General features: G+C 39.5%; 1 protein-coding gene across 1 annotated transcript; it reads right to left on the bottom strand.

Annotated features, from left to right (window-relative positions):
* Positions 1–1,288: 1,288 nt before the first annotated feature.
* On the bottom strand, positions 1,289–16,100 carry PERP (p53 apoptosis effector related to PMP22). Its single transcript, XM_060753442.2, has 3 exons — positions 15,676–16,100; positions 4,564–4,707; positions 1,289–3,527 (listed from the first exon to the last, which is right to left on the bottom strand). The coding sequence occupies exons 1-3, from the start codon at positions 15,887–15,889 to the stop codon at positions 3,307–3,309; spliced, it is 579 nt and encodes a 192-aa protein (XP_060609425.1). The 5' UTR covers positions 15,890–16,100; the 3' UTR covers positions 1,289–3,306.
* Between the last annotated feature and the right edge of the window lie 8,444 nt (positions 16,101–24,544).

Genomic DNA, 24,544 nt, shown 5'->3' with positions numbered 1-24,544 from the left:
TATTGTAGTAACCTGGAGCAAAGACTGAATTTGGCATTTATGCTGCCAGCTTGCCACTAACCAGGCCTGTAGCCAGGATTTTGATTCTGGAGGGACTGAGTTTGATTCGTGGGGGGGGGGGGGGGTGAGTTTGATTCGGGGAGGGGGGTGAGTCTGAGTGAAAGAGGGTCTATCCTAGCAAACCTTTTGTATCGTTATCCCAATACCCCCATGCATATGAGATATATTGAGCATGGTGATCAGATCATGATATGAATAAACATAACAGTTTAAATAATGTACCAGTAAGGCCTTTTCGCAGACCACCATGAGAATTTGGGGGGGGGGGAGGCTGAAGCCCCCCAAGCCCCCCCCCCCCCCCCCGGCTACATGCCTGCCACTAACTGAAGTTAGTTGAATTCTACCTGCATTTATCACATGCCAGAATGATTGTGTGAGCTCTTCAAGGTCAGGTTTGCAGGCTTAGGTAAGGATTACCAGAAAATTATATTTTATGAATCTCCAATTAGTCATAGAATCATAGAGGTGGAAGTGACTTTGTGAGCAATCCATGTTAGTGTGTAATGTTTTCTAGTATGAAAATTGCTTATAGTTTAAACTGTGTGATTTCGGAAATGCAAGGGTTAAAACATAGAGATGTGTAGTATTGGCAGAATGTCACTTTTGGAGGTTCATGTGCTGGCCAGATGAAGGAGTGAAGAAAGGAATGTGCTTCTTGCAGTGTGCCGAGATGTGAATGGACATGATTGAAGGTTGTCTTGTATATTTGTGTATATTTGTGTAAATAAAATATAATGTGCTGCTTTCAATGAAAGCTGAATTAAGGAGTCTGGTGTCTTTACAAGTTTGTGCCTTCAAGTAGAAATTTGGAAGGTCAAAGCAGCTGAGATAAGTCGCCCTGTAGGGCTGAGAATGGCGGTTAATAAATGCATCAAATAATAAGGAAGGTGATTTATCTCCATCTGCCAACAATCCAGTCCAACCTCCTGCCAAGAAACAGAAGTCATATTGCCCCCCCCCCCAAAAAAAACTAGGCAGAGTATCTTCCATTTACTTCCCCCTTCTAATTCCCCCTTTCGCTGTTTAAAAGCACATGTGTGGACTGTGCTACCCTCTAGATATGATTCAACTGCAAAGCCCAGCAACCCCGGCCAGAACAATAGATATTTACTGAATGTATGCAGGATCTCTGTTACATTGTGTGTTGCTGCATTTTGTGATTTAATCTCCAGTCAGCCCATAATCTAGCAGTTAAAAACAGGTTTAAGACAAATGAAATACATGCAGATTTATATGATAAGAACTTATATGGCTTGATCAGTCTTTATTAATGGGTTTATTCAACCATGGATGGATTCTTCTGAACAAAAATAAACACATACAAAAGCCATCTCTGAGATTAAAAATGGCACTATATAACATTTCTGCAAATATAAAAGATTTCCTATAACAAGATATATAACAAAACCACATATTTGACATGCCAATCCTCTTTCTGACGTGTTTTATTTAAATGATTATCATTGTTAATGTATGTTTTGAATCTTGTGTTTTTTGTTTTAATACAAATGAAACTACTATAGACCTTCCATTTCAGGGAAATTAAAGGCATTGGACCCCTGTGAAAGTGAAGTACTGTGTGTAAACCTCCTTCGGAAATTGGCCATAGAATCATGCTGGAGGACATGCAAATGCCTACAGAAGATATTCCAGGCAAGGTTTCAAGACATACTCTGTTTAATCCTGTGTCAAAATAAATGAATTTTAAATCCTATCTGGCACTACTGACAATATTTAGAACCTGAGACCTAAAAATAATCATATTCTAAATGCTGTATGGGATACATTTCATTAGCCACAAAAAAGGAAATTAGACAGCAAATGCTAGCCAAAGTTACAGCTTTAAATCCCATCATTTTCAAAACAAGACTTTCTAAAGTAAATACTCAACTCTTCTATTGAATTCAATAAGACTTAAAATCCCAATCCTATACATGCTTAACTGGGAGTAAAGATGAATTTTACTCCTGAGTAGATACATTTTGCATGACTGTAATGACTGTAAATGCCATTAATTGGATGGATGGTGCCAGCAGTTAAAAACCATGCAACTGCTGAATAATTTACTGTACAAAATTGCATCATATGCTTAAGCAACTATTATGACTATCTTATTAAATTGTTTCATAGATGTATTTGACTAATAGATGCATGGAAAATCCAGGGTTCTCATAGAGGAACTTAAACACAGAGAGGAACTCTAATTATATTACAATTTTTCTGCTACATGGAAGAAGGGGAATGGGAAATATTTTTACACACGTTACTCGTCACGATTTAGTGAATACACTATTTAGAAAAATACTGCTGCTACCCAATTGTAAGTAAAATTTATTTGTGTCCAAGATGTATAGGAAGCCAATTTGTATTATACAGTACTTTTCCTGCACAGAAAATACTGGAGTCCTCATTTTTAAATTTACTTGAGAACTATCAGTAACTCATTGAGTGTAATATTCATTTTGAATATATTGCTGCAAGCACTACTCTAGCACTAGCTTTAAAAGGGGCAGTATATGTGCATGAACAGAAAAGAGTGTTTAGCAGATTGCATGCTACATGTATATACATTTATTCTGAGCTTTTTCTGAAGCCTTTTCACATACGTTGTTTTGTTATAGCTAGAATCAATCATCCTAAAATCCTACTTCAGACTAATGTTACTGTACAAGCTTCCTGAGCTATAGATCTAAAACAAAATTAAAAGTTGTGCTGGTGTACTCTTAGGGGAAAATGTTCCAAATTACTCTTTATCAATTGATTAAATCAGTAAGACTACCATATAGGAATGAACTACACCAGCAATATAATTTCCTACAAAAAGCAATTCTTATTAAAAGAGAAATATAAAAAGAAAGTTTTTTCACTGTGAAAATACAGAATGCTATTCTTTCCCCTCTAACTGAACTGCTGTGAGTTCCGAAAATGGGTACATGTCTAAAAAGTAACTGTGGAATTTGCATTCATTTCCAGGTACGTAACTATGGTAGTATGTTACAGAAACAACCATGAATAACCATGGCAAGGTAAAACCTACAGAATTTTATTCTGGCATAATTTTTCAGGGACAATGAAATAGGCTTTGATCCATGAAAATGGATGCCATAATAATATTTGCTAGCTTTCAAGATGGCACTGAAGCTTTTAGTGTTTTTGTGAACAAAGTGAGAAAATGGCAAATACAATCATGGGTTTCCTGCTACAAAGCAGAAATAATATTAAAAACAATGTTCTATCACTCCCAGATCACATACGCTCCACATCATTATATCCATAGGGTTTTATATTGCCCAGGACTTCGTCTTCCCAGTTGGGCAGGCAGCAGAAGAAGAATGCGCAGCCGATCACCATCACAGTGCTTGCCCAGCCAAAGCCATAGGCCCAACTGAACATGTTGCTTCCCGTCAGAGGAATGTCTTCTGTGTACATCACTGGGTAGATAACCAAGCCTAGGATCTGGAAAGCGGCTGAATGGGGGAAAAGAGAATAACAATATCTCAGGATGCATAATTATGCAAGGATTTAGAGCAGGCCATTTCTGTCACATCACAGGTACTAAGGCCCATCTACACTGCCATATAATCCAGTTTGAACTGCATTATGATGGTCAGTGTTGACTTATATAGTGCAGATTGAATCACATTGAACTGGAGTATATGGATTATATGAGTCTATAATCCAGTTCAATGCAGTTAGTATGGCAGTGTAGATGGAACCCAAGAAACAAAATAGTTGGTTTGTATACATGAACTAGTTTCCAAAGGACTCCTCTAGCCCTTCAGTAGGAGTTTTAAGTGAAGTTACCAGGATTTTTTTTCTGATATTCCAACAATGTTCTTACTATTTTTCTGATATTCGCTGCAACTTTTAAAATCCAATGTGTCTTTTGGAGGGGGGGGGGGTATATGAAGGAAAGAGTTACCTCCAAGGAGTGTCTCATAGGGATAGGATAAGTGTCATACATCTATATCCACTGTTTTCATTTCTCCCATTACATCTTTAGGGAGTTTCACTGACAAAATTTGGAAGATTTGCCACTGTTATCCGCTGATCTTTCTTCCCTCATTAAATTTCAAGTTACCTCACTTTTCCCTTACTTTTATAATGGTAGATTTTATGTTCTTAAAATATATGTGTCAGGCTGAAAACATTGATACTTGGGGATGGCAGGGAGATGGATGGCAATCATGCCCAGAACACAGCTTAACCAAAGGAGAGGAGGGATTCGTTGAATAGTAACATACTGGCTCTTCTGCTTAGAAATGGAGATGAGCACCACCCCGCAGAGTCGGACATGACTAGACTTAATGTCAAGGGGAAGCCTTTACCTTTTAACATACAGATCTGTTTGTAATTAAATCCTCAAAAATAAAAACCATAAACATGGAGAGATGACTGAAGAGGGAGAGAGGGAATAATCTTGTTGTCTAGGACTTAAAAATAAAATATATGATTCTCCATCAGACAGCAAAAGAAATTTTGGGATAGTAGTGACAGCCTTACCAACAACAAACAGCAAGCCCCCGATTCCTCGAACAAAGTTCCATCGCAGTACTTCAATGGAAAATGCAATGACTGCGAGGCAGAAGCAGATACACAGGATGCAAAAGCCAACCAGGTATGTCGCAGCTGCTGCTTTACCCCAACCTTGAAGGAAGAAGAGTGAGGGGGAAAGAAGAGACAAATTATTTTACACGAAATATTGGATTATAAATTGTTAACAAAGGATCTCTGCTTGGAATAAAATGTGTGAAAATATTTATTTTTAGTACAAAGGTATAAATCTGACTGATTGTCCCACCTAGACAACCAGTATAATGTGGCGCTTTGAGTTTCAGTCTACAACCAGGGTTCAAATTCCACCTTGTTCATAAAAGCCCACTGGGTGACCTTGAGCAAGTCACACTTTCTCACCCTCAAAAACAAAACAAAGGAAAACATTCTCTGAATAAAACCCCATGGTATGTTTACCTTAGGGTCATCATAAATTGAAAGGACTTGAAGGCACACAACAAGAAGAACAAGTGATAACTAGGAAAGACCCAGAGGTATAAAGTCCAGATTATCTGCTTTGAACTGGATTATATGGCAGCATGGACTTGGATAATCCGGTTCAAAGCAGATAATGTGGATTATCTGATTTGATAGTCTGGATTACATGGCAGTGTAGAAGGGCCCCCAGTGAAACAATGAGATTCATGGAGTTGCTGACATGTGATTCAGTCATTGACTGGGTTTTACCTTTAACTGGTCAAGCAACTAGATTTGGGGCAGAATTGAATAAATTTCACAGCAAACATTTGAAAACATAATAAATTCTATAAATTTACAATGAAAGTATTTCAGGTATTAGCTGAGAATTCTAAATATCCCTCCACAAACTACAAATGTAACTTGGGGCTTTGGCAAGTTCCTAGTGCCATTTTAACAAGATCTCTGCCACCCCCATTTTCCCAATCAATATTTGTAATATTAAATCAAGACTTCTCTACAACTGGGAATGTGGAGCCCATCTCAGGACAGTATTAGAAGGTGACTTGAATAATCGTTCATTGTTGGCTAATCTGTCTCGGTCTGAAGGGAGTTGCTGCCCAGCAAATGCTGGAGACCACACCTTCCCTACCTCTGTTTTGCAATCATAAGTATTAGAAACAGACAATAAAAAATTAGAGGGCAAGACTAGAGCAAGTTATATCAACATGCACTGAGTCACTAATTAGTTTATGAAGATGATTTCCATGTAACAATTTAGGCAGTTCTTAATTATAAAGATGAAAATAGTACTAGAAAGTACTCTAGATTGGATATTGAATGAATGTGTTTGGAAAAACAAAAACAGATACACATGAGGAGCTGAGAGTGCTAAGATGTCATTCAAATCTTCTTTTCTTTGTAAGACGCATAGTACAGTATAATCATCATCAACAGTAAGGCAAGGGAGCCACTCCTAAACTCTCTGTACATGGTTCTCTCCTGCTGTCTGCAAGATTCATACTTAACAAGTACAAACTTGAATAAGAATCACTGGCCAATTATAGGTTCCATGAACAAGACAATAATTTTCATGTTAGCTGCCTTATGCCTGGATAGGATAGAATAAAAGTTGACTATGAGCTGTTTACAGCTTTGAATCAGAACTCTGTTTACATCGTTATTATTTAGGCAGCGATGAATGCATTGCTCCATGCTTCATCTGTTATCCTATCATACAAGCAAAATACACATGCAAACTGCTGGCAATTGGTATAGTGGTTTGAGCACTGGACTATGATTATGTAATATCAGAGTTCAAGTCCCTGTTCGGCCATGAAAATGCACTTGGTGACTTTGGATGAGTCACATTGGGCCTTTCCACACAGCCCTATATCCCAAAATATCAAGGCAGAAAATCCCACAATATCTGCTTTGAATTGGGTTATTTGAGTCCACACTGAGATAACCATTCTTCTCACATCCCAATCCCAAAGCACTTTGATCAAGTCACCTTTGAAAAAAGGCATCTCAATACATGATGTGTGGGGAGAGCTCAGAAAACAATATATTTAACATGTGTACCCCAAATGCTGTCTAGCTCCCTCTTTTAAGACTTTCTACTGCTTACATCTCAGTCCTCCATGAACATATATATGAATTATCTGTGAAGTTTTGTTTACCTTGAGTTAGGGTGAAATCTCACAAAGCTTGCAAGTTTGATGTATGGGTTGATCATGATAACTCTGCCCCAGGCCTGTAGCTGATATTCTCAGGGGGTCCGCGAGAAGGCCTTACTGATACATTATTTAAACGGTTACGTTTATTCATACCATGATCTGATCACCATGCTCAATATATCCCATATGCAAGGGGGTATTGGGATAATAATACAAAAGGTTTGCTAGTGTAGATCCTGAGCCCCCCCCCCCCCCCCGATCCAAACTCAGCCCCCCCCCCCCATCAAAATCCTGGCTACGGGCCTGCTCTGCCCCTAGACATCCATCCACCCAGATCCAATTCTTTCTATCAGTTCTCCTTCTCTAGATCCACAGAATTCATTCCTTGTGTTACCTATAGACCAGTGCTTCCCAGCCTGTGGGTCCCCAGGTGTTTTGGCCTACGACTTCCTGAAATCCCAACCAGTTTACCAGCTGTTAGGATTTCTGGGAGTTGACAGCCAAAACAATTGGGGACCCACAGGTTGAGAACCACTGCTATAGACAAACATGCCTGGTCCCTGAAAGAAGTTTAAGATTTTATTATTGAGTGGGAGAAAAATTATTTATTGTAAGCACCCATGTTTAAAAGCTTCTCTCCAAAATATTTTCATTTCCAGTATTAATGAACTTCTTGATTTGAAATCCAGCGTTGACCAAGATATTCCACATTCCAAGGACAAGCTCTGCCTGGTTTATGCTAAATTACAGACTTAAAGCAACAAAATGATGGATCAGAGAAAGGTTGCCTTGCAGTGACAAGGATTTCAATTTCCTCTTGGCCTAAACTGAAATTTGCCTAAGGTTTTGCAATTCTTCTTGCCTAGGACTTAAAAGTGATGAGAGTAATGGAAACAAAATGGATGTTCTGGGCATTCTTCATAGATGCCTATAAGAATACATGTGCACTTATGGCCTTTATGAATTAAAAGAAAAGCAAACATATTTGATGTGTCCTAACTTTTCTATAAAAGATTCTAATCCAATATGGTTCTGTAACCCAAGTAAAAACTTCTTTAAAATATAATTACATATACATTACTGAAGTAAATAATAAAAACAGATTAAAATCTATCACAAAAGATAATTGCAGCATAAAAATAAATGAGATTTCCTTGCGGGTAAACTTGTGCCACTATTTTTGCAGCAACTGTACTTGCTCAGGATCCTAAACCTTTGCATGATGAATATTGCCTATGTGTACTAAACCTTCTTCCTTCTATAAACAATGCTGTTTTGTTTGTAAGCAAATCCTGCCATATATTGTCCAGACAACTGAAAACTGATACATGCCTTGTTTGAATAAGCTTCTGGCCACTTTTGACCTTCAACTGAATGTGATTAGATGTAGTTAAAGCTTGCCACTACATTCCCAGACACCCTTTTGAGCATATTCAGTGCAGCCCTAGCAGAAATGGGAATGATGTGGTTCTCAAGATGTTGTTGAACTGTAACTCCCAGTATTCCTAGGGTCGTTCCACAAAGCCCTATATCCCCAAATATCAAGTCAGAAAACCCCACATTATCTGAGGCCGGATCCAGACAGGCCCTTTCCCAGAAGAATCCACATTAAAATAATGCAGATGTTTCTGGGGGCCTGTCCATACCCACCCCAGAAAGTGTGCACTTTCTGGGAAGGGTTGTCCAGATGTTCTCTCAGGACTAGCGTGAGAGAATGTCTGGAGGCCCTACCCCCCTCCCCCCAAACCCCCAGACCCTTTGGAAAAGTAAAAAGAGCTTTCCAGGCCTGCAGTTTCCCCCCAGAGCAGCTGTCCCGGCATGTCGAAATGACGTGCCAGGAGAGCAGTGGAGTTATTTTCCTCCCCCCCCCCCTCCTCCTGGCACATCATTTCTACACAGCAGGAGACCTGCTTAGGGGGCGGGGGGACTGCAGGCCTGGTAAGTTCTTTTTACTTTTCAAAAGGGTCTGGGGCCATGGGTGGAGGGAGTGGATATTCACACAGTTTATTGGGCTTATTTAGCCCGGTAAACTATGGGAATGGTATCTGGACTGTAGTCCAGCCACTAGAGATAATGGATTTATCCTGGGCCTTCCAAGAAGGCACGGAATAAATCCTCTATCAAATTAATTCACTACAAACCAGGGTTTTCCTAGTGTGTAACAAATTAATGTGGGACTGTCCAGAACGTTATCTGGACAGCCCCTCCTTTATTGCAGTAGTTCCCGCAATAAAGGTCCTGTCTGGATGGGCCCTGAGTGTGGACTCAGATAACCCAATTCAAAGCAGATATTGTGGGATTTTCTGCCTTGATATTCTGGGATATAGGGCTGTGTGGAGGGTTATTGGCTATGGTGGGAGCAATCCGCCAACATCTGGAAAGCTGCATAACCCCCCACCCCTGATATACACTGGATAATTTTGAGAGTTGCTTTAAACATACAGATGGAAACAAAATACACTGGGCCTTTGGTATTCACTGAAGTTTTGTTAAAGGACACCCATGGGCAATAAAATCTAAGGCTGCTCAGATCTCATTATATACAGAGGTGGTCCATTATATAAATAGAAAGATCATGATTTGCCTTTGTGAATTTATTTTTGAGGAGAAGGGCTGGGGATTTTTTCAAGCCATGGATACAGAGTACTGGCTGCATGTATTACCCATGTGCAAAGCTTGTGAACTTAGTTTTTGTTTGGCCTTATTTGTTTTCAGAGACAGGACATTTGAATAATGGTTATGGTGGAGGTGATGGGAAGGAGATATTTAGATCAAACTTCTACACATCCCTCTCTCAATTTACTCATAGCACAGATACATGTATCTCTCTATACAGTGGGCCCATGGCATCAGATATGGTTTGGTTCCAGTGCTCAAGTCCCATTGTATACAAGGGCATAGTAAAATGGTGTCCCTTCTACGTATAAAATGGAAAGATGTTTTGAGATTTTTTTTTTTTGTGGAAGTGTATTTTGCAGCTATGAATGGTTGAATCTCTCAATGCAGAATTCATTGATGTGAAGGGCCAACTGTATAGCGATGTGTGTTTTCAAAGGACAACAATAGTCTTGGTTTTTTCTGGCTAGCTTAATCTCTTTTGAGTATCTGGCAGGCAGTTAAAAGTGCTGTTGTGCATTGCCTTTAGTACTTAAAATTAATCTGCTTAAACTGTTTTAAAATTGGATTTTAGGTTGTTTTTATAAATGTTTTAAAATTCTAAAACAGTATTTTATTGTGTTTGTACTGTTTTGTGTTGATTTCTTCATCTCCTAGGGAGCTCTGGTGGGCTGGGAGGCAATAAATATCAAACACAAATAAATAAAAAAAGTTTACATCCAGGTTTTGAGAACCCTGTGGAAGGTGGAAGGAGTAGGGACCAGTCTAATCTCCCTGGGGAGGGAGGTCCAGAGCCATGGGGCAACCACAGAGAAGGCCCTCTCTCTTATTCCCACCAATCGTGCTTGTGACGGTGGCAGAAGTGAGAGGAAGGCCTCTCTGGAAGATCTTAAGGCCCGCGCTGGTTCATAGGGGAAAATGTGGGCAAAGACCTGAACCATTTAGGACTTTGTAGGTGATAATCTGCACTTTGAATTGGGACCGGAAACTTGCAAGCACCCAGTGGAGCTGCTTTAATAGGGGCATCGTCTGCTCCCTATAATTAGCTCCAATTAGCAACCTGGCTGCCGACCTTTGTACCAGTTGCAGTTTCCAGGCTGTCTTCAAAGGCAGCCCCATGTAGAGTGTGTTGCAGTAATCCAGTCTAGATGTAACTAAGGTGTGGATCACCACGGCCAAATCAGGCTTCTCAAAATACAGTTGCACAAGTTTTAACTGTGTGAAGGCCCTCCCGGCCACTGCCAACACCTGAGCATCAAGCATCAGTGCCGAGTCCAGAAGGACCCCCCTCCCAAGACTGCGGACCTCTGTCCTAGGGGAGTGTAACCCCATTGAGCACAGGTTGTCACCCTATAACCCAATCAACTTCGCGACTGACCAGGAGGACCTCTGTCTTGTATGAATAAAGCTTCAGTTTGTTAGTCCTCATCCAGTCCATCACAGTGGCCAGGCACTGATCCAGGATCCAAAGACTTCCTTGGAATTTGGTGGAAAAGTGTAATAGAGTTGAGTGTCATCTGCATAGAGAAGGCACCGAACTCCAAAACTCTGGATGCCTCACCCAGCGGTTTATCTTAGAGGACACCATGGTCTGAAGAACTATCACACTACATCGTGACTGCCACAGTCTAGATCAGTGGTTCCCAAACTTTGGTCCTTCAGTCATTTTGGACTTCAACTCCCAAAAATCCCAGCCAGCTTACCAGCTATTAGGAATTGTGGAAGCTTAACTCCAAATACCTGGAGAACCAAAGTTTGGAACCACTGATCTAGAAAGAAGATTATGCATTGAAGATTGTTTGCTGCTCTTGTTTTTGCATGCAGAAGCATGGTAAGCACTACATATCCTTTTCTGGGACAGAAACAATTCTAGATTCAAGTTCATTGAAGCAGGGTAATGCATTGTTGAAAAAACCTGTAACTCTTATCTAAAGAATTATTTTAATCACAAACTTCAGTGGTTAAAAGCATATACCCATTTTTTAAAGAATATATAGCCATCTGGCCTGATGAAAAGCTCTAAAAAGCTTACACATTATTTTGGAATTTAGATGGTCCTAATAAAGGCAATGAGTTTTGTTCCATTGTTGAAGCTTGTTGTTTCCAGTTTAAGGTGACCCTAATCCCCTTCCACGCTGCCGCTATACCCTAGGATCTGATCCCAGATTATCTTCTTATTACAGATTATCTGGCAGTGGAGACTCATATAATCCAGTTTAAAGCAGAAGTGGTTTAAGAAAAACATATCACAAGGTTTTCTTGGCAAGATTTTTTCAACAGTTTGTCATTCCCAGAGGCTGGAAATATGTGAGACATGCTTAAGGTCACCATGGAAAAGAGATGGTTTGAAACATGGTCTCCTGTGGCTTAGGCCCACATTTTCTGTTTTGAACTGGAATATACAGCAGTGTGGACTCAGATAACCCAATTCAAAGCAAATATTGAGGGATTTTCTGCCTTGATATTCTGGGTTATATGGCTGTGTGAAAAGACCCTAGTCCAAACATCTCCAATATACTTGCTCCCTGCTGAAGTTTACACAGTTGCAGAAAATAACACTTTATTAAATTATATGGTGCTCAAAAAGTAACAGATGAAATGATTCCACAAGGTATATGTAAAACCTCAATTGCATAAATAGCTCTCTGGATGGCAATTTATGGCAATTGATTACAGATATGGATGTACATATCTCGTGATGTTTTGTATCGATGTTGTTCACCGCTTTGAGTCGCCTGAGGGCTGAGAAAAGTGGTATATAAATAAAGTAAAATAAAATAAAATAAAATAAATATATTAAATCCAGAGAGGGAGAAAGTGAAAAAGAGGTATTTGTAAGTATAAGTAGGAGAAGAGTTTGAAATTAACAGATCAGTGTTTCTCAACCTAGGGGTCGGAACCCCTGGGGGAGGTCACAAGGGGACTGTCAGAGGGGTCGCCAAAGACCATTAGAAAACACAGTATTTTCTATTGGTCATGGAGGTTCTGTGTGGGAAGTTCAGCCCAGTTCTATCATTGGTGGGGTTCAGAATGCTCTCTGATTGTAGGTGAACTATAAATCCCAGCAACTGCAACTCCTAGATGACAGAATCAATCCCTCCAACCCCATCAATATTCAAATTTGAGTGTATCAGGTATTTGTGCCAATTTTGTTCCAGTGAATGAAAATACATCCTGAATATCAGATATTTACATTATGATTTGTATCAGTAGCAAAATTACAGTTATGAAGTAGCAACAAAAATAATTCCAGGGTCACTACAACATGAAAAACTGTGTTAAGGGTCACAACATTAGGAAGATTGAGAAACACTGGTGTAGACAATAAGTGACACTGGAAGGGAATAGGGTGTGTGTGTGTGTGTGTGTGTGTGTGTGTGTGCATGCTGTCTTTGCTATTTTCTAAACATTTTTGTGAGGAAATGTAGATATGTTATATTCTACTTGTATGATCCAAATACATTTTTGCTTAAAAAGATGTATATAACCTTGAGCTCTTTTAACTAGCAGGAGGGAAAGGAACATATCTTTCTTGAATGTAATTAGCATTCCCCACATCCATGCTATTAGCATGTTCAGCATAAATTTACAACATTTTCTAGAAAGACCATATGTGGCAACAAAAAGAATTTAGAATTTAGTATTGAAAATTTGCTCAAAAATTGCACTACGGAACATAAAGAAATCTGTATTTCAAACATTATTTGATAGGAAAGGCTCCAAGGCTACATGGAAGTTCTTCCTTCACACAGCCACACTTGTCAGGCAACAGACTTTTTATTGCAGTTTCTCAAATCATGCTCTGCAGAGCATATGGTGCTCTGCAAAACAATTTCAAGTGCATTGTCTAAGGCTTTAATGGCCAGAATCACTGGGTTGTTGTAGATTTTTCGGGCTAAATGGCCATGTTCTAGAAGCATTCTCTCCTGATGTTTCAGCTGCATCTATGGCAAGCATCCTCAGAGGTTGTGAGGTCCTCTGAGGATGCTTGCCATAGATGCAGGTGAAATGTCAGTAGAGAATGCTTCTAGAACATGGCCATTTAGCCCGAAAAATCTACAACAACCCAATTCCAAGTGCTCTGCGAAAAGATAAGGATTTTTATATTATTATTATTATTATTATTATTATTATTAGAAATAAATGGGGGGGGGGGGAGATAATCTCAATATGGTAATTTTTTGCACCCATGAGTGGTGTGTTGAAAAGTATCGTCTATAATACCTGTTGTATGTGTGTAACAAATGGTGGATCTGCAATATTTGCTCTGAATTCATTCTCAAATATTTTGTCAGGATTTTTCTCCTCCCCCTCCCCTTTTGTGCATGTAGTTCTGTCTGTCATGTGAAATTGGTGGTAAACATAAAAATTGTGAATGATAAAACTCAAATGTCTTGCATGCTTCAATTGTGAAACTACCTTGCTTCATCAATATTATTGCAATTTTATTTATCAAATACAGTGTGAATCCGCGAGATGAAATGTAGTGCTCCAGCTTGAATTTCATATTTCAAAGGTGCTCTGGGACTGAAAAGGTTTGAGAACTCTTCTTTTAATGCACTTAAAATAAACAACAAATCAAATGCTGGGAGCTGAAAATGAAAGGCGAGTTCAGTCAGGTAAAGGGAGTGGCAGTCCATGGTCTCATCCTGGGCCTTTGAAGCAAAAGGGGGATTACTCGCCCAAGTGACTCATGTTCCATTCTATTGTCACTGTTGCATTTAGGAGAGTTCACATTACGCATCTGAATGTTTAAAGGAGCAAACTAAAAGCAATGGATGCCTTCCTGCTTCACTCTGACTGTATTTCTCCTATCCCAATGGTTTAGATCAGGGGTCCTCAAACTAAGGCCCAGGGGCCAGATACAGCTCTCCAAGGTCATTTACCCAGCCCTTGCTCAGGCTCAACCTCAGTCTGAAATGACCTGAAAGCACACAACAACAACAAGAACAACAATCCTATCTCATCAGCCAAAAGCAGGTCCACACTTCCCATTGAAATACTAATAAGTTTATATTTGTTAAAATTGTTCTTCATTTTAATTATTGTATTGTTTTTAAGTGTTTTTGAATTACAAATAAGATATGTGCCGTGTGCATAGGAATTCATGTTTTGTTTTTTTCCAAATTATAATCAGGCTCTTCCAACAGTTTGAGGGACTGTGACCTGGCCCTTTGTTTAAAAAGTTTGAAGACCCCTGGTTTCCTCTTCTCAGCTGTCTTTTGTTGTCTTTCTGCATGTGTCTGATGGTGACCCCATGCATTTCATAGGATTTTCATAAATGGGAAATACTCAGATGTGGTTTTGCCAATTACTTCCCTCTAAAATATAATCAACAGTATCTGGTATTAACCCATACAAATACTAACCCAGGCTTATCCTGCTTTCCTTCCAAGATCAGACTGGATATGGTGTATTTAGGTTATTACTTGGCCTTTAAATGACAAGTCTGTTTAATTTCTCTTTGTTCCAGGTTGTCCATCCAGTTACAAACTTTATTTTTCTGCACTGGAGGGTGACAGTTTTTGCAAATAGTAATGGTAAAGCCTTTTATTTAATGCACAATGTAAGTAACTGCTTCTCAGAGCTCCAGACATAGACCCAGACTGTAATTTTTCCATCATTCTAAATGACCGCATTGCAAAAGCGCCCTTTGGACAATGTACACCCTGTTTTAAAGATATGCCAAAAGACATAGTAAACACTGATTAACCGGCTTTAACCATGTGTTCCTCTACACAAGCACAACTCCAATTTTCAGTCTTCCCCAGTTAATTATTCAATCCATTCAGGGCCCACTTAATCCACAACCACATCTTTCTGGGAACCTTTCACATTATGTAATTGTAGTACTACAAATCCCCTTTAGCTGCCATGGTTGCCTTCTATGAGATCTTGGGGACTCTAGTCTGGTGAGGCACTAGCGCTTTCTGCCTGAGAATTCTGAACACCATTCTTTAATCTACAAATCCTAAACCCTAAAATGCATATACTTGCAGCTGTGTCAGTTTAAGTGGCACCACATTACAGGGTGTCCCAAAAGTCTTCATACATAGGAAAAATGAATAAACTCGTACGTTATATTATATTACATTAAGTGTGTGTGTGTGTATAATTCTTTCAGATATACAACATGTAGATAATATTTTGTAAATAAAAGTACATTTAGCTACAATTTCCGATTTTCCCTAAATACAGTCACTTTTAGGACACCCTGCATCATCATGTCGTGTGCAAAGAACCTCAAGTCAGGATATTGATTGAAACATTTTCAGTTCAGAATCTTTGCCTGGAAATTATTTATGCATGCGCACAAATCCCCACATGCCTGCCAAGTGTCAGCACTTACTGTAATCCATGAGGGAGTTGCATGCCCAGTTGAGGTCACCAGGATTTGCTTTGAGGCAATCCCACCATAGCGATGCTTGGCGTACATAAGGTGCTTCCGCCGACTCCAGCCACCCCCTGCCAGCCAAGGCGATGATGCCCAAGATGATGGCTAAACCCAAGAGAAGGGGCAGGAGCCATCGGCACCTCCAGCAGGCCAGACCGCACCGGACCATTTTGTGCAGGCAGACCTTTCTGGAAAAGTTGGGTGAATGAGCCTGATGAGAGAGGCACAAAAGGTTCCTTCCAGGAGACTCCCCTTAGGCTGCCCTGGGCCAGTGAGTAAGCCTGGCACTTTGTAGTCAGCAAACTCCTAGGGAGGAGAAGGCCGCACCTAGATTCCAGGCACTGAGAACAGCAGGACAGCAGTAACCTGTTGAGCCAGAAACAAACTGGCAGATAAACAAACCTGGATTCCGAGGACACTCCCAGGCTCTTAACCCTTTCCTAGCAAATGAAATAGCAATGCTGTGTGAGAGCAAGGCATTAGAACTCACTACAAAGAAGGCACAGGGAGCCACCAAACTTTGGCAGTTTGAAGTTTGAAGTAAATGCACAACCCCCCCCCCCAATTTTGACAGTCTCCCACCAAGCATAAAAACTCTACGCTGTAGAGTTAATGTAGTTCCATACCACTTTAACTTCAATAGCTTAATGCCGTTGAATCATGGGACTAGGACTCTTTGGCTGAGAAGGCTAAAGACCTTGTAAAACTACAGCTTCCAAGATTCCATAGCATTGAGCAAAGGCAGTTAAAATTGTGTCATACTGAATTAATTCTACAGTGGAGATGCCCCCACAGTAACGCATCCAAGTTCTGGGTAAATGACTTTTATTAATGATATACATTAGCAGTCAAGGCCTAAAAGTAAGTCCTACAATTTGACATATGCACAAAGAGATTCTCTGGAAATTAAATTCCATTGAAATCAAGGGGGTATTACTTCTGAGGAAAGGTATTTAAGAGCAAGCTGCTAATCATGTTTTGCTTAAGAAGCATTCCACATCCTATTTATCTTTTGGGGCTACTAACAATCTAATTGCCTTGATTTAGCAGGAACAGTCACAATTAATCTGTCCTGCCACTTTTTTAACTACTTTGAAAATCTGTTTTTTCTACTCCTCCCACATTCCCTTTCTGCTTCAAATGCTACAAACTGAGTTCAGGATGCAATAGATTGTAGTCAATTCAGTCAGTGGGGAAAAGAGAAGAAAGGGGGAAATTTAGGCAAAACCAAACTGCTGTCCAAGCTTGTTTATTCTTCCCCACTAGAACCATTTTGCCCACTTTTCCCTGGCTACTGGTTGTTGATGTCAGTTGATGTCTTCTTATAATGTTTTACCATCTGGTTTTATTGTTTTAACTATATTTTATTATTATATGTTTTAATTGTGTTACTATTACTTGTTCTATGCTGGGCTTGGTTCCCATGTAAGCCACCCTGAGTCCCTTTGGGGAGATGGTGGCAGGATAGGAGAATAAAGTAATTATTATTATCTTATTATCTTACCCATATTCTTATATTGCCTGACCACATATGATTCCTTTTTCATGTATGAAATGTTGGGAGGATATGTTGCTAAGGAAGCAACTGAAATCTTGAATTGTTGTCTGGACACAGTGCTATGAGTTGGCAGGAGGAGAGACACTATGTTCTAATGAGATGGCACTCCCAGGGAACGAGATCACTTTCATCTCCCTATGGCCCAGTTTGCTGCTGCAGAATTCTGGGAAATGTAGTTTTGAAAAGCCAGGACCTCTCTAGCTGAGAATTTCAAAGGCCCAGCTGAAACTAAATTTCTTTAAATTTTGCAAAAGCAAACTGAGTGATAGAGGAAAGTCTCCATTCTATAGCACTAATATGAGCTCATCCCCAGTAAATGTGTTTTCTGGATCTGGGATTATCTGAATAGTTTCAGGTTGTTGTAGTAAATTAGACCCCTTCCACACAGGCCCAAAACCCGTGATGGGTTCCAGGTTAACCAGAGGTGTCCAAATTATGCCTCTGATTAATCCGGAGTAATTGAGATTTCCTGATTTCTTCTGGATTTTAAAAATTGGAAAAACGAATGTGTTTAGTTGCATAATAATCGCACACTTATTTTAGGGAAGGCAAAAACAGAATTTTGCAATTTGCCATGTAATAGTCTCACCCCTAATTCACTCTCCTGGGTGAGTGAACCCAGGGTGCAACATTTTGGTTCTGTGGGGCTTGACTCAGCTGGGAACCAAGTCAAACCCCACAACATCAAAATGGAAAGATCCATGAATTCATGCTCCACTCACACACCCATACAATTTCCCCTTTAAAGCCACAGCTGTATGGATGTGTATGGACGTGTGATGCTCCACTAACCCACGCAGCTGCTCCTTTGAAGGCACAGCTGTACCAGTGGGTGAAGCATCACCCACCCACATTGATGTGCCCTCAGATGACAATTATGTGGTAAAAAAAGCCCATCAAGTGGGACTTTTTTTCACCACATAATAATCTTCGCATAACCGTTGCATCTATTTCTCCACTATCAGTCCCCCTTTTCTTCCTTGCCCTCTATCTAGCTGGAATGGTTTCTTTCAACACCAATAATATTGTGGGGATGATAAAGAAAAATAACAGATTTTCATTATTTAGTTGAAGCAGGGTGGCTTTGAGAAGCATGGCAATGGTGGGGGTGTAATTATTATGCAATAAAATACAGTACTTCTGAATATTTTTGGCATTTGAAAATCTTGTGAAATTCATTGCATAAGTTAACTGGCAGCTTGAAGGCACAATTTTAATGTACAAGGGCTGTTAACATTTTAAAAATAAGATTATAATGATTTTTAAACATAATTCTGATACCTCTAAAGTATTATTTTTGTCCTGTATCATTTGCAGTTGCAATTATTTATATAGATAATCTGTCACTTTACAAGCTCTTTGTGTGTCAAAGGATATGTCATAAATAATTTTATAAAGATATTCTTATCAACTATATTTTCCAGGCTTTTGAATGTTAGACATTTCTTGAGGAATCCCTGTTGTCTCGGAGGCCTTTTCAAACTATGTAATTGCAGGTATACCCAGCTAATAAAATACATGTGTTTCTTGGCATTACTTCTGTAATGGGAAATTTAATATAGGAAATTTAGGACTAGAGGCAGAAAAAAATGAAAATGAAGTGTCCAGTTCAGGTAAGCTTTGAATCAGTAAAGACAAACATGCTACAACTTCTGGAACAGTGTTCTCAACCTGTGGGTCCTCAGGTGTTTTGGCCCACAACTCCCAGAAATCCCAGCCAGTTTACCAGCTGTTAGAATTTCTGGGAGTTGAAGGCCAAAACATCTGGGGACCCATGGGTTGAGAACCATTGTTCTAGAAGATTTAAAGATTTCTTCCAAAATTCAGTCAGAAATGACATTTTCTTTCTCTACTTTTTGGATTTCCATTTAGTGGCCAAATTCTTAAGTAATACTACTACTCTTACACCATCTCACCACCATCATCATCATCACTTTGACATGCTGGGAGTAATTGATGAGGCAGGTTAATGTGCTCTCCCAATGTTTCTTTGTTTGCTGTCCATGCCTACTCAATAAAGGGTTCTGCAGGCAGCTGCTGTTTGCCTTTCCGTTGCAGGCAGGCACACAGAGCTACAGTCTGATCAGCTGGCACAAAATCCTATTCTTTATAGCGATGCTTCTTGAAGCCATCCTGCTGCAACTGGATATTGAAAATCTGTTATTTTTTCTGTATCATCCTCACAATAATATTGTAACTTAAACAATTCCAACTACACCAAAGACAAGGAGGATAAAAAGGTTTTGTAGGCATAAAATGTATAAAAATGGCATCACTCCTCATAGATTTGTTAACTGAGGGTGCATCTTGATGGCAGATATCATGAAGCTGATCTCTAGAGGCTACACTGTCCACCTGAGCCAGCTCAGGAGCTGCATGGAGGCTACACTCCATGCTCCCAAATAGCCCCAACAGCTGGATGGTGGCTACATGGTGTCCAAACAAGTTTAGCGCCACTCACTCAATTTGCCCCCTCAATATTACCTCAACACTACCCACTAGACATGAAAATGGTGGCGGACACAACTTGGCATCTAGAGTGGCGATATTCAGAGTGCTGAGGTGACAGGGGAGTAGTTCTCCTCTCCAGTCTCATTGATACTCTCAGTATCATCACTCCAGGTGTCAAGGATTGTCTGCCACTCTTTTCATCTCCAGTGGGCACTGCTAAGTTAAAATTAAGGAAAGGTAGGGAGGTGCCATCCCCTCTCCCTGAACATCTTCAGCCTGGAGAAAGTGGGATGGTGAGTAATAAGTTGTGTAATCCAGAGCTGAATGCTCTGGAGTTCTGGTAAAGTTCTGGAGTATCCCCCTTCTGTAACATGGCTCAAAGCTGCTTTATACCAAATCATATAAGGACCATGGAGCTGATTCAATACTCCTGCACTTTGAAGTACAAGTCAAGGCACACTTTTGAGTTATGCCTTTATAGTAGTATGATTCTACTTCAACCACCCTGGCTGCATGTTGTGGAATACTGGGTATGTAATGTAAACAGAGGCATTAGGGGAGCCTTCTGACAGAATCCTAAATGAAATCACAAATCCTATGATTCCAAAGGCCCAAGCCATGGAAGTTAAAGTGAATTCATGGCATTGTAACTGTGTGGCATGCAGGTTTCTGCGGAATCTAGGCAGCTTTTTCCATTTATGCAGTTGTGACCTTATCTAGAAATGTTGATTTTTATGTACTCATATGGACATGTGAAGATTAGAAGAGAATTAGCAAAAGGTACATTTTCCAGACCAAACCAAGTCTACCATCCCCCTTATTTCCTCCCTCATCAAATCTACCAGACAGCTTTCTGCAAGCTTTCTATCCGTCATACATTCCCAGCTCACAGAGTCATCTCCGTGGTGTTCAGATTCCTTGCTTTTTCAAAGCAATGGGACTCAACAAATCATATTTTTACACATGCTCAGCTCTCCCAAAAAAACTAACTATTGTTTCTAGGCCACAGAATACATAGTAGGGCAAAGTACTATGGTACAAATGAGAATGCTTTGCTTCTCAGAGCATGTGGAAATTCCAGAAAGGGTGTGTGTATATGTGAATCTGAAAACCAGCACTGAGGTTTGCGGAATTGTATAGCCTCCCAGCAACACTGCTCTGGTACTAAATGGAGAGTATTCTAGAGGCTTCCTGGAGGCCATAGAAACAGGCCTGGGCACTGCATGTGTCCAATGGAATGTACTTTGCCTAGCCCTGATATACATACTCCTCTTCTTTTTTGTCCTTTGTCCAGCCTACCTGCCTGCTTGCCTGCCTGCCTTTCTCTTCCAATCCTACTTTCATCTTTTTCATTTATTTATATAGTGCTAGCCAGAGGCGGCCCTAGGTAATTTTCAATGGTAAGCAAACAGTATTCTGTGCGCCATATTTGGTTCAATTCCATCATTGGTGGAGTTCAGAATGCTCTTTGATTGTAGGTGAACTATACTTCCCAGTAACTACAACTTGCATATGTCAAGGTCTATTTTCCCCCAAGAGCGCCTCAAGAGCATCCCTGGGCAAAATCAACTATACTGCAAATGCTTACTTTGCATAATGGGTTGAGTCGCCCCTGGTGCTAGCATTGGAAAAGAACAACTATCCAACCTTTGTTTAAAAACCTTCAGAGAGGACCCACTGTCAAACAGCTATTAGGAAATTCTTCCTAATGTTTATGAGAGACAGCATTGGGTAGTGGTTTGTGCTCTGAGCTCAGACTATTGATTCCAGGACTTGAATCTCCACTCAGACCTGGAAACCCACTTGGTACTGTGGGTAAGTCACACTCTCTCAGACTCGGCGGCAAACATCTGACCAAAACTAATCAAAAACCTTCCATAATGTCAAGGAATGGATGATAAAATGGGCCAAAAATATTGGCCGTTCAATCAGCATAGATGAGTGGGAACACCTCTGGAGAGTAAAAATAAAAATATTCAGAAACTATTCACTTCTGGAAATTTTCTGCAAAATGTTTTATCAATTATCTATGACACCTGTCAAAAAACCAAAATGCAGCCACAATTAAAAAATACTTGTTGGAAATGCAAACAAGCAACGGGATCATTTTTCCATATGTGATGGCTCTGCAAGAAGGCAAAAAAAATTTGGATTGAGATCCATAAAAATATTGAAAAAATATTAAAGTTTAAAATCTCTTTAAAATTGATAGTTTGAGTATTTTAAAATATAAATTTCTAACATATTGCTCAATTTCCTCTAGAAGAAAGACATGAAGAAGAATCCTTTGGGATTATTTGGTGTGACTTTCTTTTCCATTGTATATGTATTTCTGTACTTCTCAGGGAAAGCGAAAATTAATGTTTAATTAAGATGAATGTTAAGAAGTACTGTCTGAGACTTTAAGTATGAGAAACATCAGATACAGCATTCTTCGTTCTAGCACTTCTATGGAATGATAAATCAATTTGTTTTTTCCATTAATAATAGAGTTGTCCATTTTTGTCTAACGGTAGCCATAAAGAAAACATGAAAGGTTACATGGCATGTTTTATATACAGATTAAGTTTTACAAATGTGAGAATGGAAATGAAGGACAAAGGTAGGGACTGCTGGATTCTGCTTCCTGGAAAAGCATTAATGCTTGCACAGGAAGCGGAATTCAATAGAGCTAAAATCAAGAGTTGATTTGGCAATCTAAAATCAAGAATTGAAAGTGCTTTACGTTACTTGACTGTGCCATATTTAACGCATTTTTAAATATGAACTAATTACTTGTTCAGAGGGATATTTACTTTTATACTGTCAGGATACAGAAATATATATTCTCTTTTTGCTTGGGACAGAAAAAAATGTGTAAAACTTATTTCATGAAAACCGAGACAGTTACCATGCTATGAGTACTCTTGTGTTGAAAATGTTGAGATTTCGAGTATTTAAAATTTATTTAAAATGTTCAACATCTAAAAATAAAAAATAAAGAACTTTCCATGATAGATTTGCCTGAGAGTCCCCATGAGTTGAAAATTACTTGAAGACACACAGCAACCATCAGTATACAGTGTACAAAAGGAAAACAGATTGACCTACCAAAAATGTGCATTTTTAAAGGACTATGAGAGAAAGAAGGAACCAATATAAATATAAAAATACAATGCAATGCACTCATAAAAATGCTTTTATAATTTCAGTACCACTACAGTTGGGGAAAAAGCAATACACACAGAGTAGAGGGCAAAGTCAGAGACTGCTTTATTCTTTAGTTGGACAAGGAAGGATACCAAGGGGATTTTCCCAGATCTGACATGCCTCACATTCACAGGCATAGACATTTTATAAACAGACATCACTTTAATTGGTCTAAATTATGATCCATAGTTTCATTGGTTCAAGATGCATTCATTGTTGTCCTGTTGACAGCTTGTGATTGGTGTACAATATGGTGGGAAACTTCATAAAGTTCTTTTATTGGAAGAATTTAATTGCTTCATTTATACCCCACCTTTCTCACCCTCGTAGGGGAACTCAAGGTGGCTTACAACTCTGGCAAGATTCAATGCCACTTAAAACACAGTCATAAAACCTATCCCATCAGGGCCGTAGCCAGAAAAAAAAAATCAGGGTTTGTTTTTTTGTTTTTGTTTTTTTTTAATTTCAGGGAGGGTTGAAAATTTCGGGGGGGGGGGATTGAAACCTGCCTCCTAGCTCACGCTGAAGCAAAGAGCACAGCAGGGGGCAGAGCAGCCTCCAAAGGCTGCAGCTCCGCCCCTGTCAACCACCTCCATCAAGTCTGGCCTCCCAGTTGGTTGCTTTGCTACATCGGCTATTGCTGCAAGTAATGACAGTGTGAATAAATGGTCAATATTTGCTTAAGATAGTGCTTGCAGTTCTGGAGGGACTCTTAATTTTTTGCATCTCATAGACTTAGCATGGGGATTTGGTTAACCAGTTAAAAACCAGGGTTTTTTTAACCTGAAAAAATTTCGAGGGGGGGGGGGTTGAACCCCTAACTCCCTCCCCCTGGCTACAGGCCTGTATCCCATATACTAAAAACAGAACAGTTAAACAATAAAAAAACATAGAATAATAATAGATTTAAACATATAAAGTGCACGATTCCATTCATCCATAATCCATGCTCATAATCCTTATTCAGATTGTGTCATAACCATACTGATTCATTCTGCAAACACTTGTGTACAGAGCCATGTCTTTACCTTTACCTTGAAGGTGAGAGGAAAGGAGAAGCTGGCAGTGCTACTCGGCAGGGGGTGTTTTCTTGCTTCCAAAGCCAAGAGAGGTCATTTATCTGAACTTCCAGTGGCGTCCCAGTGTTGAATAACATAACTTTTTTCGTTATTTCAATTGTATGGCTCCAGTACAGCATCATTCATAGGCACAGCTTAGTTTCTCTCTGTATATAAATATAGCATTGAATATGGAATCTAGGAATTATCCGTATTCTCCAGGTTCAAATGCACTTAGGCAAGATTCTTCTTGGCTAACAAATTTATGTGACAGGTTTGTTTTTCAAAAAGGCATTTGACTATTACTGGATATGTTTGACAAACTGGATGCTAATGAAAATTTCCTTAGTATCTCCTCATTTCTTGAATCCATAGCAACGGAAATATTAGCAAGTATGAACATTCTGCAGATCTGAAATGAACTCTTGAAAATAGATTCAAAGTTAAACCATGGGCCTTAAACATTTCTATTATTTTAAAATTCTCACAGTACAAATACTCGGCATGTGTTCGTCACAACATGTCATGTATTGCATTACAAATGGGAATGAAACTCAACAAGTCTTTA

Source organism: Anolis sagrei, chromosome 1 (assembly GCF_037176765.1).
Source record: "Anolis sagrei isolate rAnoSag1 chromosome 1, rAnoSag1.mat, whole genome shotgun sequence".
Lineage (NCBI taxonomy): Eukaryota > Metazoa > Chordata > Lepidosauria > Squamata > Dactyloidae > Anolis > Anolis sagrei.
Note: the sequence above shows the minus strand (reverse complement) of the source record. Positions and strands in the feature narration are given on the sequence as shown.